The sequence below is a fragment of the Toxorhynchites rutilus genome, chromosome 2, assembly GCF_029784135.1.
Source record: "Toxorhynchites rutilus septentrionalis strain SRP chromosome 2, ASM2978413v1, whole genome shotgun sequence".
In the NCBI taxonomy this organism is placed as follows: domain Eukaryota; kingdom Metazoa; phylum Arthropoda; class Insecta; order Diptera; family Culicidae; genus Toxorhynchites; species Toxorhynchites rutilus.
The window spans coordinates 291,862,527-291,877,486 of NC_073745.1; the positions used below are offsets into that span (position 1 = coordinate 291,862,527).

General features: G+C 37.2%; 2 protein-coding genes across 3 annotated transcripts in view; one reads left to right on the forward strand and one right to left on the reverse strand.

Moving 5' to 3' along the window:
- Positions 1–238: 238 nt before the first annotated feature.
- Positions 239–1,210, reverse strand: LOC129768775 (vacuolar protein sorting-associated protein 29). 2 transcript variants are annotated; one of them, XM_055770640.1, is made up of 2 exons: positions 1,071–1,210; positions 239–1,011 (listed from the first exon to the last, which is right to left on the reverse strand). In XM_055770640.1, the coding sequence occupies exon 2, from the start codon at positions 905–907 to the stop codon at positions 359–361; it is 549 nt and encodes a 182-aa protein (XP_055626615.1). In that variant the 5' UTR covers positions 908–1,011; positions 1,071–1,210; the 3' UTR covers positions 239–358. The 2 variants fall into 2 exon arrangements, with proteins under 2 accessions (XP_055626615.1, XP_055626616.1); XM_055770641.1 differs by having other exon boundaries at positions 1,067–1,195.
- A 6,910-nt stretch (positions 1,211–8,120) lies between these two features.
- The window catches only part of LOC129768138 (serine/threonine-protein phosphatase 6 regulatory subunit 3), a 46,338-nt gene continuing 39,498 nt past the window's right edge, over positions 8,121–14,960 (forward strand). Inside the window, exon 1 of the mRNA XM_055769577.1 lies at positions 8,121–8,959. The gene's annotated coding sequence lies outside the window, so the exon portion shown is untranslated. The remainder of the gene's footprint in view (positions 8,960–14,960) is intronic.

A 14,960-nucleotide genomic window follows, 5' to 3' on the forward strand; every position in this document is an offset into this window, starting at 1 on the left:
CTTATCTAAGGATGAACAAATTTAGTAAATCCTAAATTCTAGTCGGAAGAATTCAAAATATTTTAATCCCTTTAGACCCAAGATCAGAAATGTTTTTGCTAAGCAACGGCTCCTTATCCTATTAAGCCAAAATAAATAAAGGGAAAACATATCAACGCATTTTTTCGAATACCGTATTCTGAGAAAAATAAACATGGAAAAATCTATTTTCATTCTAAGCCTACGAATAAAAGATGGCTTTTTACCACTCTAGGAACGACATGATATGTAATTCGATAGAATGCATTTATTGCCTCAGAGATTAGTCAAATACATAGTAACATAGATCAATAATATATACAAAATATAACTTGGCTGGCTAATTTTTCTTATACTCAATCCGTTCTACTTTAACATCGTCTCCTACAAGTTGGTAAACATAAGTCACAACAGTCGTGCTTTGGATGTCCATCAGAACGAACGACGGAATGACGGCAGAATCGAGTGCGGAATAAGATCCCGTGGCGGATCCTGGATTAATGTAGAACTTATTCTCGTGCTCGTATGCCTCGAATTTATGGGTGTGCCCGGATATCAAGATATCCACATCAAGCTGCCGCTGGATCAGTGCTAATGCCTCCGGATCACCCCATGGAACAACCTGATGGCCGTGGGTTAAGCCTACTCGAAACTGACCCACGGTAACAACCTTCTGCTCTGGGTAATTCATGTTCTCGTCAAAATCACCACGTACAATATGCACATCGTTAGCCAATGTTTTTAGATAATCGAACGATTCTTTGCTGCACAGATTCCCAGTGCACAGGATATGATGGATACGTCCCGGAACCAGCAGCTTTTTAAATTTGGCCGGTAAACTGCTGCACCTCTGAGGAATATGCAAATCGCCTAGTACTAGCACCAGCATTTTTTGTGTAATATAATATTTCAATAAATATTAATCAACAATTAGGATTCAGTGGATGAAATCTTGCAAGAGAATGTTTTCACTTTATTATTAACTATCTAAATCTGGAAAATGAACAACTTGTTAGAAAAAGCTTATAATGAAAGAAAATGATACCACCTACATCATTCCAATGCGTTAAAAGCAATTCAAACGACCGATCCTAATTGATCTATATTTGTGTATCCCCGTCGGCCACTTAACGATTTTGTTTTGTGATAACACTGAAAATAATCCTCCTTCCCTTCGTACGATGACAAATCAATGAAACGAACTGTCAAACGAAAGCCCAGCGGTTGTGGGTTTCCACGGATGAAAATTGATAATTGGTAGCAACGCGCATAGAAGTATACTGCCAGGTGAGTCAGTTATCACTCTAGCTTCAGATGAACTCAATGAATAACATATGAGAAGGAGTAGCAAAAGGAGTATATAAGGATTAGTAAACAAAGCATGGTGCCGTCATTATTTGCGTTTAATATGAAGTTTATATGGAAGAAATTCACGGTTTCATTATGTTATGAGCCAAATTGCTCTTGAAATAGTGCAACTGGTTTTTTTTTTAAATAAATGTGGTTATGTGGTTGGCAAATCAAAAAGCTCCATATGGAAAAAGTGTTTCATTTGATAACAATCCTAATCTTGGTTCGAAACCGTCCATCATTCCCGTATATGGAAGCCCAAAATGTTTTACAATAATCCGTTTTGGTTGCTTTTTTCTGCTATTGATTTTAGTTTATTGATTGTAAATGCAATTCCTTATGTTACGGCCCAGACGGAAAGCATTAAAGAAAAAAACATATCTCAATTCTAGCACACACAACTTTATTGAAAAATATTATACTTTACACATTACACATCAAAACACTTTATTATACGCTGTAAAATCAATAATCCATTATCCAAATCGGCAGCTGGAAAGAAAGAACAATTAGTAAATTATGTAGATCAAAATACTTATTCACTTATTTTTGCTCTAAGAACAATCACCTGCAAAATACAAATAATATCATATCTGGCACAATATACAGTACCTACCGATCACCGTTCAGCTCACAAAATCACAAACAATAACAAGAGAATTGTCAAGGGATAGGGAACGGATGGAACCGAACCCGCTATAGAAAGTGTAATTGTTTATGGCGAATATTCTAGACGCGACCCATACAACAATTGCGCTATTCAAATGACTATGGGACCAATCGTATAAATAAGGCAACAAATTTTCAGAACAGAGTTCAGTAGCAAATAAACCTTAGATCAGTATAGACCAACCAGCTTGACTATATTCGTTCTCATCATCTTCATCATCATCTGGTCTACTCTACTCTCATCTCACTTCAGAAACCCTGCTCAGATACCTATCTGGGCGGAGACACCATAGTTCTAGATAAATAGTCACAAATCGCTCAAAACATTTTTTCCCTATTTAATTCAAGTGGTTTTCAACAGTGCTTTCACCGTTCATTCAAATTTGTATGAACCAATCGTAAAACAGTGCAGTTGCTCCAAAGCACTCACACTAGCGTACCGAGCAACTGCTATTCGCACTGAAGATACGACACGAGGAATAAAAGTGAGAACGATTGTTTCCATGCATATGTGCTGAAGAGCTTGTACTCATAACGCTAAAAAGTCGTGAGAATATTTCAGAAAGAGTCTAACAATTCCCTTTTTTCCCCTTTTTTTTAGTTTTTTTTAACTGAATTTGTATGTAAATGTAATGTGAATAATTTCATTTGAGCCAGCTAGAACCTCTTTTTAAAAATGCGCGTGACTCGTGTGTTGCACTTTTTGTAATAATATCGTCGACATTGAAGTAGGTTCATAAGGCGCTTAATCATATGTTTCGAATCTAAGTTTATGTAAATATAATGTGATGATTGGGTGAGCGATGCAGTGTTCGATAAATTGTAAGATATTAATATTATTATTATTAATATATTAATGATATTTCATAAGTTAACGTTCACACCCAGGTAACCATTAGCATTAACTTTAAGCTCTATTGTAGCACTAATTCAGCATCTCTAATACCAAATGGCAGTATATCTGATTTTTTATGCTTATAGGCCATATATCAACATTATTAATGCATATAAACATTAATGAAAATAAGCATTAATGAAAGTCCTATATGCGCATTTGATGTTACCATATAATGCTTACAAGAATTAAGATAAAACATATGAAAATAAGCATTAATGAAAGCCCTATATACGCATTTAGTGCTATCATATAATGCTAATAAGCATTAGGATAAAACATTCATGCATTCAGCATTAGATATCTGGATGCAAGTGTTTGTCTCAAAATAAACATAACATGGATATTTTATGCCAAAAATATGCTTCCAAGCCGGCCAGCAAAACCCGCTCATACATGATCTTTTTGATCAGGTACCTGAGCGGTTGTTTTAATATGACTATTTTCAACTCATTCATCTATATCAACAGTGGTCCAAATAGCAAAGGCACAACAGAGAAACACACATGTTGCAGTAGTGCCCCGGTTCGAATCTCATAAGGTAATTTTAATATAATAATTATTTCTCATTCCAAACAGTGTACCGTAGATCTAAATAAAGAAGAATACTGATATAACCTCAATAACAACTTTGCAATAATCTGCAATAAATCTGTGTGGGTGGGCCCATGGAATGTATATGATTTTTTTTTGTTTTCTGACGGATGACGGATTTTCCTAGAAAAAACGGAAGAAAAACATCTTGTCTTTTTTATGGAATCATATTTTAGCATGAATGATGCTTATTTAAGCCTGCCATCACAAGTGATGTTTTCAGATAACCATAAGTAAGCTTTAGTAATGCTTATTTAAAGCTGTAACTTAAGCATTAAAAGAGCCCTATATTTCGCCTTTTTAGCATTATATCTACCCTATATTGATTTATAGCGCTTGATAAGCATTTATTGAGTATTGTATATGTGGATACAGTACTGATTTAAGAGCATTTCTAAGTGCTTACTGGTTACCTGGGTACGTTATATATTGGATTGATATTTGATATTACTCCTTCCACTAGAAAGTTTACGGTAGACAACGCTGTACGTATTTGCTGTATTTCGCTGTACGAGGAGTGTATTCACGTGAATGAAGCTCATGATAAATTTACCTCAAAACATTCTGAAATCGAATTTATTGCAATATCGTGTAATAGGGACGATACAATTTATTTTCTGAGAAACTTGTCTATGTCTTTCTGTAACTCTCATGATGTTTTTAATAAAAACGCGCATCAATAATGACAAGCTTTATTAACAAGTCGCTCAAATAAACATATTAATATACAACAGATTTTTATACTATTGGAATTATTGCTTGAAATAATAATCAATTGTTTTGAAACTACTATGCGAAGCAGTATGTCGTTGTTGATCTGGATATCGCGTATAACAGTTTCTATATAGTTTTAAACAGCGTTTGATATTTTCTTACAGCTCCGAATGCTAATACTGAACTTTTTATTTCGTATTTATATCTTACGCACATTTTTTTTTCCAAAATATATATTTTTATCAAGGCTCATATGGCGTTAGCCTCATGGGGCCGGGAGTTCATCACAATAGTTACGCACATTGATATCATCAATAATCGGGATCATCATCCTCGTCGTGATTCTCAACAGATAAATCCCTGTTTTTCCTAATTGACTTATTCGCCATTTACAAGTAGTTCTTCAATTGTGTGTTTCATGTAGTTGACAAATTGCTGATCAGATCTGCGTCGGCCATATATTTTGGTTGGGAGTTTGGTTTCACCCAAATGAGAATGATAGAACGCTTTGGAGGATATTTGAGATAAATAGGAAAATTCGAAATAAATGGCTGTGCATATGTTATATATATACAACACGGACATTTAAAATGAAAGAGGGAAAATTCGGAAAAAAATTAACGCATATGTGTTTCGCAGTGAAAATCATCATTTAGATAAATTATACAGTTCCGAACAATATTATACACACTCTCTTGAAACTTATTCATTATTTTTTCCAATCAAAATTTTCTCTAGAAATAAATTTAATGGCAGAACTATGTTTGCCGGAACACCTAGTACAATATATAAGTATATGTCAATACATGCAACACCAAAGCGCTCTGTCTTCATGTAGCAAATGTTTCATACTAAATACACGATTTTCGCACTATTTCACGTAATATTCCATCTGGGAATTTATCATTGTGATAGTAATTTAACAGTGTTTGCCAAATAAATTCATGATACGTGTTTTACAACCAGCCAAACTGATATACTACAGGTACAATAAATATTTTTCCGGTTTCCGGTTTCCAGTTGAAAAATTTTGAAGGAAAATGTAATCCGTGATACATTCCTAGATCAAACAGCATAGTACAACTATTGAAGTTCAAAAATTATGATGATTTTCTGAATAACCTATTTTGGTGGAGATAATTCAAGCCTTAAATCATTGTGAAATAGATTAACTTGTTATAAATAGAAAACTTGAACTAACAGTAATAGTTCAAGTTTCATATTATTACCTAATAAGACACGTAACGTTTAATCAAAACATCATGACATTAAAAAGTTTTATAAACTTCACGTTTAAGGCTAGTAGTTTGCTGTAAACAAAATAAATGTGAAACTAGAAAAATGCTTCAATTAAATTCTCCTCCCGTGCACCATACGTGCAGCCAAGACTCGCCCACAGAGCTCGAGTGCCTGTTAACATTTGTGAGTGGATTACGTTCCCAAGTAGATATCATAACGAATAAAAGAATGAATGAGTTTAGAATGCTCTTCATTTTAAAATTCAAGCTTCGAATGTTGATGGCTCACCGATGTCCATGGCAATGAATCAATGTAATTCGCCTAGCACCACAGTATTGGATGGTTCAAAAAAAAAGGGAGCACCGTTCATGAATGCGAAACGAGTGAAGGGCATTGGCTCATATGCAGTTCATTCAAAATCCAAGCACTGGTTTCTCAGAAATGTCAGCTCCAGCTGGTGTATACAACAAAATTTGTATCGCTGTATCGTTATGCATCAAAATCTGAATACCAATTCCACAAAATTATGTTATGTTCGTTTAAAATCTGTAAATTATTTCATCGTACCGTGATTTTATTTAATTTCGGACACTCTTATGCAACTCTTTCAATAAGAAATTTTATCGTTTACTTTAATTCGCCGTGCGGGTTTAAAATAATCTTCAGAATGTGCATTTCATTTCCGACATGTCCCACACGACGATACTGATTTTCTGTTAAACTTTGTTCGATTTTCCGTACCGTGAAATTATTGGAAAATTTCATGGCATCCCCAATTTATTAATTGACAGTGGGTATTTTCTCGAATCAACACCTTTATTATGCGATCTTGTCGAACTTTGACACATGTACGATTGTGTGTGTTGCATGAATCAAGGCGCCTAGAAGTATATACCAAGACGGGTCTATGGTACTAGGTGAGGCCGTTTCGTCACTAAGTTGGTTAGGGGAGCGGTATATGAAAACAGTACGGAAGAAAGCAGAAGGGGAATTATTTCCTTGAAGCGTGAAAGAGACAGACTGATCAGGAGCGATCTTCGGCACTAGCGTATTGTATTTTGTTTACAAACAAAACACAGTAGACTTCCAAGATGGCTGAAGAGTGGTTTTAGCAAGTTGGCCCACCTTAGGATATACTTCTACGCGCCTTGGTATATACTAAGGTGGGCCAACTTGCTAAAACCACTCTTCAGCCATCTTGGAAGTCTACTGTGTTTTGTTTGTAAACAAAACACAATACGCTATTGCCGAAGCTCGCTCGTGATCAGTCTGTCTCTTTCACGCTACAAGCAAATAATTCCCCTTCTGCTTTCTTCCGTGCTGGTTTCATATACCGCTCCCCTAACCAACTTAGTGACGAAACGGCCTCACCTAGTACCATAGACCCGTCTTGGCATGAATCGGAATCAAATCATCAAAGTGTTTTAGATCTATCAAAGGTGTGCAGGATTTTTTGGCATCGTATAAGGCAAGGCGCAAATTGAGACGCATATAGCGCGAGTAACTTGGCGCGATATAGCGCTTGTTTTTGTGGCTAATGAAAGCAGATAGAACGGCGCAAATTGGCCAGATGACGCGAGATGGTGTAGCACTCGTGAGACACGACTCGCGCGACGCTGTGGCTGAACCACAGTTTCTCGTGCTGGTCATGCCGGTTGTGGTAGTTGTGTTAGGGAACTATCATATAGCGCCGTGGGTTTGACACTGTATGGCTGTACTGGTCGGGTGATTGTGTTAGTAAATAAATATATCGCGCAACTCTGTGTTAATCAGTCATTGTATGCGAGTGGCACCAAACTGCGACTCAATATGCGCTCCACCACTCTACGTTTGTGGCACGTATGAGTCGTGTTGGTAGTCTCGCGTTCGCTTACGAGCGCTATACGCTTCTCAATTTGCGCCTAGCCTAAACATATTGGCGATCACGATGTTTTGTTCTGAATTTATAACAATTCAGTAAATTTTATAAATTGAAACCGGTTTTTCAGTTATTATAAAGAAATTTAAAAAAATACGAACTAAACAGTGCTAAACATTATCGAGCTTTAATTCAGAGAGTGCCCACTCCAAAATGTGATAGTAAATTTCTGATCTAATTTTTATCATCCAGAACGTACATTGAAAAAAAAACTTTCCATTGAGCTAACCAATTTCATTCACATTGTGGCATTGTGCTTCGATTTACGGTGGTGTGAAACCATAAAAGCAATACATTTTCTGGTGGAATAAACGCACTTTCAATAAAAAAAAAAAAAATAAATGACAATCAACATTCCTGTATCTAATATGTGTTCTACATAATACAATAACATATTTTTCGGAAAATGGTGAACAAACGGTTGGGTCTGATATCGGCTTTGTATCTCTAGGATAAATTTTGGGGGAAACATTAGAAAATTTCTCATTTCATTAGATCAGCACTTCGACTTTCAGATATTCAGGTGACATCAAGTAATAATCTTCATTCAAATTATGACAATTTAAAACATCCACGGGCCTGTGAATCGGGTAGAGTTTAATTTTTGATGACGATGAACATTTAGGTGAATAATGACATCATAACGCAACCATAAAGCAAGAACAACCAAACGTACCTTGAGTGGTGTACTTTGAACCGCACCGTGCGAAAGAAAGTTGTGTTTGTATGGACCACCGTCAGCTCACCATCATATTACCCAAGAGAAGACGTATAGGAAAATAAGATAGGAAAACGAAAAGCGAGTGTGAAAATTTAGCCTTTATAGACTTCAAGCGTTGCACAGAACTCATCCACAGTAAAGTAACAACGCATGAATAGTTTTTATCCACGCCGCAGCCTAGGTTTTCCGATTTTTCAAGTCCTACCAATTGTTAAAAACAATTTTTTATCGATTTTGCGGTGTGCGTGTAAGTGCGAGCCAGCAAGAGTAAAAGCTTCACCTCGTAGAGTTTTACCTCGAGTCGCAGGATGGTAGAAAATGCTTGAACGCGAACAACTCTTGAGATTGTGACATTTTTTCCTCGTTTTTTTATTTTTACTAAGTGTGCGGATTCGCGGTTTTCGGTCGGAACACTGTGATTATAGGTATCCGCTAGATATATTTCCGCTAAACATATATGAAAAAGCCGTTTCTGCCTACTCGTACAACAAAAAAAAGTGGCGAGCCACATAAAGAAACAGCCCCTGTGTTCGTACGCTGTGTGTGAAATTACGACGAAATTCAGTGCTGCTAAAAACCAACCGCCTTTATAATCACAATTCATTAGAGTTTAGAGAGTGTATCGAAGGAAACTGAAGCTTGCGTAAAGACTTGGGGGGTTACAAAATTCGCCAGCGGAAACGAGAATCAAAGGGATCCTGAAGGAGGAAAATAAAAACTAACGGAAGCCGAACAGCAACCCGTTTTGTCAGCTCGGAGTCATCGGAGGAGGAGGAGCGGTCGGATTTTGTTCGTGAAAATAAGTTTTCCTTTTTTTAGTGCTATCTGTGATCCTTTAAAGGTGAGTGATAGTGTTAAGTAGGGCGTGAATCTTCGTGGTTTCACGGTAAAAGCACAATTGTCCAAACGATGAGCAAAATACTGGTTCACATGAGTCGCACTAAAAAAAAACTCTTCAGGCTTGACGGAATTATCTTTTGTCTTCTGTCTGCGCATTACTGTGAATGGTCATCGGAAACTGTTGCTTGCTTTGTGCAAGGTAACGGATTGCTAACGGCTGATTGAGATGTGTAGAACTATGAAGCCTGCTATTATGTTTGGAAATATTTGCATAATTCAATGTCCTTCGTGTAGTGTAATTACTATTGTTTGACTTCATCTGAGATTTGATGATATTAGAAGGTTTGTTGTATCTATATAACAACTGATTTCAGGTATATATTGTATTATTGTTGTGATTAATGCAATTATAAACATGAGTTGTGATCATTCAAACTAGAGCAGTTGTGAATAGGATTTTAATTGATGTTCTCTTCGTGGTAGCGATCAAGCTACAATAAAATAACGCATGTTTGATGTGATTGCAAATATTGATCCCGATTGTGGCACAGTTTCCAATTCATTTGGAACAACACTAGTAATGTTCTGATTCTACAGTGAAGGCATATCATTGTAGATGAGTTAACTAAAAATAAGTTGAATTTGAACTTGCAATTAGATATATTAGCTATGTGTGACATATTGTACAGTACTGCACTGTCGTTCTACGCATAGTTGTCCCATGTTCCAAAATCAACAACTGAGGTAAACGCAATCAAAGTTTTCTAACATATTTGTCTACCAGAAGCTTTAGGCATTTCTGTTTAGCAATACACCGGGTTTTTTATAAACAGTTAACTATTGTTTAATGAAATGTGAAGAGTTTCTTTCACATGAATCAATCAAGCTTGATTACAGTTCAAATATACAGGGTGGGACAGTTATGCCTAAAATAAGAACGTGGGACAATTGAACTTGAAGTTGTTTTTTGTAAAGCTGGGAACAAACAATGAGTTTTTTGTGGTTTTCTGGAAGATTATGCATAAAAACATTGTTTCATAAAGAAAAGTGAAAATTGTCAAAAAGTAACATGAGACAACTATGCGTAGAACGGCAGTGTAGTCTTGAAAAAAATGGGTAGGTTATATCTATGATATAACCACAAGGTTGACATAAGACTACCGTTTGATAAAATTATTGATTGATTGAATGAAACTATTTTCGAATTCAATTGAATTCATCATATTTTCTGTGTGTTCCCCAATAATCGTTCGATTAATCGATTAATCGAATACTTCCTACAGAAATCGATTATTAATCGAACGAATACTGCACAACCAATAATCGAAGAGAACGAATAATTTACGTCGATTAATCTATCCAAACCCAGAGAGAAAAAAAACGTACGGCCGCTGCAGTTTTATCCTGAAAATCAATCATTCTTTGATGCTCCCCTAAGTTCGTAAACGATGCTCAATGGCGTCAACGCGAATTAAGCTTCGTTTACGACTTTAGGGGAGCGTAAAAGATAATAATTGATTTTCAGGCGGAATGAACACTTTTTTGATTCCATATAGCTTTCTAGCAAATGACAAATATTAGTCTTACTAATTATTTCTCTCAGTGTGACGATTTATTGATTAATCGAATATTTGGAGCGATTAATCGTATCGAATAACAAACTGCTGAAAACTATTCGATTAGCTGATGAACGATTAATTCCAAAAATCGGGGATCACTATGTGTAAGTAAAGAACAAACGCCATGTAATGTAAGGCACCTTGGTTTTGATGGCTGTGTTAGGGAACACATTTCGGTGGGAACAAAAGTTCCCCCGACGGCGCCAGTGGTTGTATGGTTAGCGTAACAGCCTCACAATCCGATCGGCCTGGGTTCAATCCCAGCTGGCGTCGTTGGGATTTTCTGAGGCGAAAAATCTCTGGTTACGTCTTTCTTCGGAGCGGAAGTAAAAGAAGTTGGCCCGGCTCATGAGTTGTTGAGTCTGATAGGTAGGAACAGGTGGAGTCGCCTCCCTGATGTCGGTGATTGGCACTAAAGTGGCGGAAATAGGCCGACGAAAAATAAGCGAAGATAAAAAAAAAAAAAAAAAAAAAAGTTCCCCCAACTTGCATGTATTTGTAGTGCCAGTTTCCTTAGGCATCTTGGTTTTGATGACTGTGTTGAGAAAACCGTAAACCGGACCAATCAAAAGGGGGCAGTTAGGGCGTTTACATAGGGCTTGACATTTTGCATTTTTTTAATTGCTTATCTCAGAAAAAATGATATTTTATTAGTTGTTATAGATTCTTAGAAATATTTCCTATCATTTGATGCAAACATTTTTGCGATCTATTAAGAAATGTTTGAGTTATAAGCATTCGAAATCTTTCATTTTTTCCTGCATGTTCTGTCTTTAGGTTTTCATTTTGCCCCCCATATATTCCGGTTAGACGAAGTTCTACGTCAAAAATGGGGTTCGAGGAGGCAAGCAACTACCAATGTAATATTTATCCTTAATTATGGATTCCTTTTCTATTCCGGTAAAAGAGCCTGTTCTGGTGAGGTATGATTTTTAATACTTGTTATACGTAAAACGAAACAAAAAAAAAGTCCCCTATTGTACAACTTCTATGACATTGACAAAAATTCAAACTCAAAATTGTAATCCAAGACAACTTGCAAATGATGGAGTGGTGTCTGTCGTAGGATCAAACGGATCCGACCTGCAAGTACCCTTACAAGATACTACGAACAATTTTTCAACCTGGGCCATTGGTCTAGGAATTGAGTTCTCCACGGAGAAAACAGAGATGGTCGTCTTTTCTAGGAAGCATAAACCAGCAGAATCAAAGCTTCAACTTTTGGGTAAACCGATCACTCATGCCATGTCTTTCTAGTATCTTGTGCTCTGATTCGATTCCAAATGTACCTAGAGGGTTCATATTGAGTATCTGAGTAAAAATGTGAACAAATAAGGTGAGTAGTCCATCCAGAAGATCTTATAATGTTGTATCGAACAACTATTCTCTCAGTGATGAAGTATGGCAGCTTCTGTATTCAATCAGCTGCCAAAACACACCTCTTTAAATTCGAGCGAATTCAGTATCTATGTCTCCGTACTGCGTTGGTATGTATGGCCTCAACGCACACCATGAATTTCGAGGTTTAAACAAGTTGAAGTGATCTTTAAGTGGAAGTAAGGCTTCCATTACTTCCACTCAAAGATCACTTCAATTTGTTATCTTTTCGGTTCCTTATTCGGTGTAAGGTTATGTACTAGAGTGCCAATGAAAATGGCCATCTTGAACGGAACTTGATTAAAAATGTTGATTCCCACGAAAAACTATCCTGTGTAAATATCAGCTCAATCGGATTTCATTTTCTAGTGTCGCACTGCCGTCAAAGTTTTTTGAAAACCTAAAAATCACCCAAGAGGGGAGTAAAGGAAATCGGGGTTTACGAGAAAAATTTTTTGATTCTAAATGGCTTCAAATTGCATGAAACGTCATCTCGAAAATTTTCTTTTGTCAAAAATCGACACTTTGCGACTCGTTTTTTTTTCGGAATACGAGGCCAATGGAAATCGTCATATCGATTTTTCAAACGGGACTTACTGCGAAATGTTGATTTACGATAAAATACCCTATGCTGAATAAAATACCCTATTGCAGTTGTTCAATTGGTTATTTCATGAAAGATAACATTTTATTAATTGTGATGGATGCGTAGAAATATTTCCTATCAATTGATGTAAACATCTTTCCGATCTGTTAAGAAATGTTCGAGTTATCAGCACGCATATCAGATTACCCGTTAAAGGATTAGATGAGAAAAAAAGTTACAGATTTTGAACAATGAAAAAACTCAATTCAAATGGAAATACTACACACAATCACAGAACTATGTCAAGATCCCGTCCGTGCCCCTAGGCCCAGACCCATCAGCTTTTTGACGTAGAACTACGTCTTTCATTAAGGGTGCCAAATCAGAAAACAGGTCACGTTTTTATGAAATAAAGTTAACGTTAATAACTATTTTTGCCGCGAACGGATTTTGGCGATTCACATACTAAACGAATCGGAAATTCCATAAGATTTGTTTAATATGCTATACATTAGAATCCCCTGGTTTGTAAATGGGTAAAATTCATGAAAACTTGAGGCGTTTCCATTTTCCCATACATTTGTTCTGTCCATTTGTGTGCTTTCTCGAACAGACCTGTCAATAACGAGCAACTTATCGACGGCCAACGGAGGGGAAATCGTAGGATTCAAAGTCCCCATGAACAAAGGAAAAGTAGAAGAATGAAGGGGAATACTTGCCTAGAGTATAAACAGAGGATCTCGCTGAGGCAAACTGTTAGAGGCGAATGAACTGCAAAGTTTAAAGCCTCTTAAAAACAAAGAAAGAAGAGGAAGGCAAACTTTCATTCGGCATCGGACTGTTGAGCAATCCAGTTCACTTTGCTTTCACTGCGCTTCGATCTAAGATTGGACCCCACCAGTGGTAATCCAACTTGGATATCGTCGTTTGGTTTTTCTGTTCGTTTTTCGCGTTATTCGTATCGTGTGTTTTTCTTGCCGCGTCATAAATTGGACGCTTCGCGTAGTGCATAATGAGCAAGAAGAAGAGGAAGGCAGGCTCGAGCCCTGCAAAAAACAAACGCATTGCCAGGGGCAATAATATTTCGAGGCAAGCGTCATCCAATGATGCACACGATGTTGGTGCAGTGAAAAGCGCTCGCACTGAACCGAACCTTCGCGAGTGTGACACCGCATCGCACAACAGCAAAGTAGGCGATTTCGGCGCATCGGTAGAAAATGTAAACGCCGTTACCCAGGCAGCAACCAAAATCAAGCTCCCCCCGCTGGTGGTGAAGGCGGTCGTTCTTGACAAAATCATCAGCGAATTCGCATCGATGGGTGTTACAGCAGAGCAAGATGCTGAACTATAGGTGTTTCGTTCTTGACACTTTCAGGACATGACGAGAGACGAGTAGCGAGACGTAACTTTCAGAATTATTTACTTTTTGTTTGGGTGTGTGGTTATGATTTCAATGTCAACTCGCTAAGGAAAATAATTGAAGGAAAAAATAAGCAAATATATATTCGTGGAATATAGTGCATAACCTCCTTTTGCTCTAGCCAATTACTTGTAACGGCCCTTTCCGGATCTCCTTTCCGGTATATGCACAGCATTCTCCTCCTCCCTGAGCGAAATCAGTGGAGCCACAATCAGCGTTATTTTTTGTCACCATCGCCGTAAGCTGATAGTACTCTTTTCCCCGCCGATGGGAGCCAAACAGAAGTGCATTTTGCTTGGAAAGAAAGGCGAAAAGATATACTAAAACATCCTTCTGCACTGTTATGATTCGACAATAAAGCGCGAGCAGCTATTTTGCCAACGAATGCATTTGTCACCAAAAGATACGACTTGTTTTGTAAACACATTTGTTTTTTCACGAGCAATGGCCGAACAGCAATTTTGACATTGCGGTCCATCTATAGTACAACGCCTTGCAGCAGAGTACAAGCTGTGTGGCATGATTCAGTCTTTTTCCAAGCAGTTAACATTGTTTGTTTTACGTCATTATAAGGCTGTGTGTTATAAAAATATTTGGGGAATACCAAGTATCTTGAATGTCTTACTGGAATGTTATAACTTATTTGGGTTCGCGTGCCAGTTGCAAAACTGCCTTCAGCTAGGATTGCATTAGCGCTATGAAGCATTGCTACTGTTTTCGAGGTTGTTATTAACAAAAAGAGTTTATTTCGCTTGTTTAGTCACCGAGAAAGTAAATGTCGTTCTGGAATTTTGTATGTGGTTTCGCTTGCCAGTAGCAAAACTTCGAACTGGCGAAGCGCTTGGTTTACGTTGTACGAACGATAACTAGAGGTGCGATTCCTTTAAGGCAATACTAAATAACATGTAGCATGATATTTGATACTTGCAAGTGTTGTCATTGTTGTTGTTTCCATGCGGTGCCAAAGATATATTGATGTAGTTATGAGATGTGGAATAAT